Source organism: Callithrix jacchus, chromosome 1, assembly GCF_049354715.1.
Source record: "Callithrix jacchus isolate 240 chromosome 1, calJac240_pri, whole genome shotgun sequence".
NCBI lineage: Eukaryota > Metazoa > Chordata > Mammalia > Primates > Cebidae > Callithrix > Callithrix jacchus.
Window position 1 is genome coordinate 89,194,717 of NC_133502.1, and position 3,748 is coordinate 89,198,464.

The window sequence follows — 3,748 nt, forward strand, 5'->3', positions numbered from 1 at the left end:
AATAGCAAAGACCTGGAACCAACCCAAATGCCCATCAATGATAGACTGGACAAAGAAAATGTGGTACATATACACCGTGGAATACTACACAGCCATAAAAACAGTGAGTTTGTGTCCTTTGTAGGGACCTGGATGAGTCTGGAAGCCATCATTCTCAGCAGACTGATGCAAGAACAGAAAACCAAACACTGCATGTTCTCACTCATAGTTGGGTGTTGAATAATGAGAACATGTGGACTCAGGGAGAGGACCATCACACACTGGGGGTATTTGGGGGGGTAGTGGAGGGGTAGGGGGTGGGGAGGGTGGGGGGGATAACATGGGGAGAAATGCCAGATATAGTATGCACCTAAAGTAAAATAAAAATATAAAAATGAAATAATAAGGCATACTAAGTAGAAAATACTGAGTAATGAATGGCAGTTACCATAATATGTGTTTTTACACAATATTATTAATTTTTAATTTTCCTAATGATATATTAAGAAACACAATTACCACATCTTGAAAATATCTGAAACAATAAAAGCCTATGGAAAGTTTTTAAACTTAGCAGCCTTGTTTCAAAAAGGATTTTAGTGCACTCATTCTGGCTTATATTGATCACTGCATTTCATATGATTATTTTAAACCCAGAAAATACCACTCTCCAATCAGAGGAGTTTTTTTATGTAGTCAGTAACAGAATATGAAGTACACTAGAATAAAACAAACTAACAGCAGTCTTTAATAACCTAAACAAATCCAAAAAGGAATAAGGCAAACCAAGAATTAGGCAACTTTTACATTTCCATTTTTACTTTGTTTTCTCATTATATTATGGTGTCAACTAGTTTACTGTGGAGTTCTTTAGGATTCGTATCAAAATCACTTCTCTGTTCATGTTATCTAGTTCTGAATTATAAAGAAAATATGAATGGTGTATGATTTTGTTTTATTAATACCAAAACCATAACTTCCAAATTACTTAAACAGCTATGAATGTGAGAGCTATGTTACTGATCTATTTATAGTACGAAGCAAAATAAACCTTCACTTAACAGGAACAATCTTGAAAATTAATAATGAAAGCAAAACATAAATCTGTAAGTTACTCATGTGTAACAGGACAAAAGAAAGATACACATCTTTTTCCTTCCAGCCTCTACTATACTGCACTATTTAGAAAGCTCACTACTCTCTTCTAGCATAAAGCAAAAATTCTACTTCAGACTTCCCTAGAAGTGGATCTGTAGGATATACTCCCATAAGGTTCCCTGGCCAAGAGAACAGTGCCAGCCCTGCCTTTAAGCTCTCAGTCTCAATGCTCTCTGTACCTCATCTATCAAAGCCTCTTCATACAGATGTGGGTAGGAACCAGGGACAGTATTATTGATACTGGCCAAAGCTCTCAGGACTCTCATCTTGCTGGTTTCAGCATGGGCTCGTGGACCCCACAGGAACTCATAGCATGGAGGATCACTGTTGCACACCTGCCGGTACTCCAGGTACTTATCTTGCACCAAATCTTCCGTAATGATCTTCCGGGGCTCCCCATAGATTGAGTGCATGATTCCGTCATAGATCCCCAAAACACTCAGGAAGTCCCAGACCTCCTTTTCAGTGGCACAGTTCCCTCTCATGAAAATGAAACTCAGGAGAGACATCAGGATACCCGACTTCGCCAGCCCATTAACACCACTCAGAATTCCTTCACCGGAGAGGCCCAGCTTGCTGACAAGGGTGTAGGATTCGCCGCTGGAATCCATTTCTTTCAATTCAACGCCAAAAACCACCGCCAAATGGTCGGAGGTTTTCTTGAGGATCTCAGGGAAGTACACCTTGTACTTTCTGTTAATACGCTTAAGCATGTCTGCCTTCAAAATGATCTCTTTCTTCTCAAACTTCTCCTGTAGGAATTGCACCAGCACTTTCGCCTTTCTGTTTAGAGGATCTCGATCTGTGGTCTTAAAGAAGGCAGCTCTCTGGGAGGCGATTGCACTTTCCTCATCTTGACTCAAGCCAGCCATATCAGATTTCGAGCATGAAACGCCCGCATCAAGAGAGCCAGTGGATGAAACTCCCTGAGACCCCTGAAGAACAGAGGCATTAGGGGAGGTGCTTGCATTTTTCTCATCTTGACCCTTGGCAGCCACATCAAATTTTGAGCATGAAACACCTGTATCAAGAGAGCCAGTGGTTGAAGCTCCCTGAGACTCCTGAGGAACAGAGGCATCAGAAGGCTTAGGATGAGCACCCCAATAATCAGGAGAAGAGATAGTGGAAGAGTGGGGCTCTTCTTGCTTTTCTGCAGTGGTCTGGGGACCTGTGAGACCCTGAGGCTGACCATGGGTCTCTCGGCGTTTGTCACAGGCATGGTGCTTACTCTTGTGACCCCGAGGCATGATGGTTGTGGCCTGTGACAGAAGGTAGGAGTGTGGGCAGGAAGGCTGGCACCTGGACGGGAGAGAGTGACATCACATTGACACCTTCACCAGAGAGCAACCGTCTTGGCTTTAACCAGGGCCCCTTCTACAGGTTTTTGAGAAACAACTGCTCTAGGAACTCACAGGACTCCTATTCTCCTAGTAAGTTTGTGTCCTTCGAACTCAGGAGGAAGTTAAGAATGAGTATTAGACTGTAGCATGACAGCCCATTTTGGGGCTTACTGAGGTGACAGCAGGGGCTGGCAATGGGGGCCCCTCTGTTCAGAGGTCTGTTCCTCTATATTTATATTCAGGATCATCATAAAAATTGACAAGACCCAGAGGCCCATTCTCCTCTGCAGCTCTAACATTGACACTAGGAATTTTTACAATACTAATGAGGAGGAAATAAAAAAGCACTTCTGCCCAACACTTCATTCCAAGGACACCCAGACTGCCTATGGCCAAGAACAGCCAGAGCATTTGAATTCTCTTGCTGTTTTAGTCAGAATTATCCCCACAGTAATCGGACTCCTCACTCTCACTCTTCCCACAACCTGGAAATCACCCTTGCTGACCTGCTGTCATCTCCTTATGACCAGGGCCCTACTTCTCTGACGCTCACCGGAACCAAGTAAGAATGCACTTTAGTCTCTAGAGACCTGCCGGGACCCCATACTGATGTCAGCAGCAGAGTTTGGTGTCACCCCGTTCTGGGGCATGGAGTCCCCTCAATCTTAAGGAGGATTCTCTTTTGACTACGGAGTGCCTGAGATTTCTCTCCCTCCTGACCTGAGTCCACCAGCCTTGGACCGAGGCGTTCACGCTCTTCAACCCGACGGAAAAAGTGAATGCACTTTGGGCCTAGCGGCCATGCTTGCGGACTCCTCAGGGACCGGCTCAGGGGCGAGATGAGACTCTCTATAGCCGCCTTTTTTAAGGGAGAAGGGATTTGCGGTTGTCGGGCAATGCCCCCCAGTTCTAGGTCAGGACACTCACTAGACAGATGAGCTCTAGGATGCCTCTTTCCGCAGACCTGACACAGCACTTTCAGACCAAGGCCGGGACCCAGCAGCCTTTCTAGGCGGAAGTCAGGGGGGAACCACTTCCGGCCATGCCCGCCCCCCCCCCCCCGACTTTCCCAGCATAACAGCCGAGGCGGGGCTCTGCCATTCACCCTGTGTTCTGTGGGCAGGGTGGCTCCCAGAAAATTCACATAAAATTCTTTCTGGGGCTCTTAGTGGACCCTCGGACTTCTCTGTCGGCTGAGCTTAATCAGTCAGCAGGAGATCAAGGATCTCATTCCTTGAGAGTCCAGAGTATGAAGTAAGGTGGAGCCTGAG

The 3,748-nt window shown here is 45.5% G+C and overlaps 1 protein-coding gene across 3 annotated transcripts; it reads right to left on the reverse strand.

The window, feature by feature from the left end:
• Positions 1 to 496: 496 nt before the first annotated feature.
• On the reverse strand, positions 497 to 3,509 carry LOC100411283 (melanoma-associated antigen B6B-like). 3 transcript variants are annotated; one of them, XM_035291889.3, is made up of 2 exons: positions 3,405 to 3,509; positions 497 to 2,436 (listed from the first exon to the last, which is right to left on the reverse strand). In XM_035291889.3, the coding sequence occupies exon 2, from the start codon at positions 2,382 to 2,384 to the stop codon at positions 1,287 to 1,289; it is 1,098 nt and encodes a 365-aa protein (XP_035147780.3). In that variant the 5' UTR covers positions 2,385 to 2,436; positions 3,405 to 3,509; the 3' UTR covers positions 497 to 1,286. The 3 variants fall into 3 exon arrangements, with proteins under 3 accessions (XP_035147780.3, XP_035147781.3, XP_035147782.3); XM_035291890.3 differs by lacking the exon at positions 3,405 to 3,509 and adding an exon at positions 3,198 to 3,390 and having other exon boundaries at positions 503 to 2,436; XM_035291891.3 differs by lacking the exon at positions 3,405 to 3,509 and adding an exon at positions 2,984 to 3,178 and having other exon boundaries at positions 503 to 2,436.
• Positions 3,510 to 3,748: the final 239 nt, after the last annotated feature.

What these genes read in the sequence shown, in the direction of transcription:
- LOC100411283 (XM_035291889.3), bottom strand. Translation starts at nt 2,384, where the DNA reads ATGCCTCGGGGTCACAAGAGTAAGCACCATGCCTGTGACAAACGCCGA.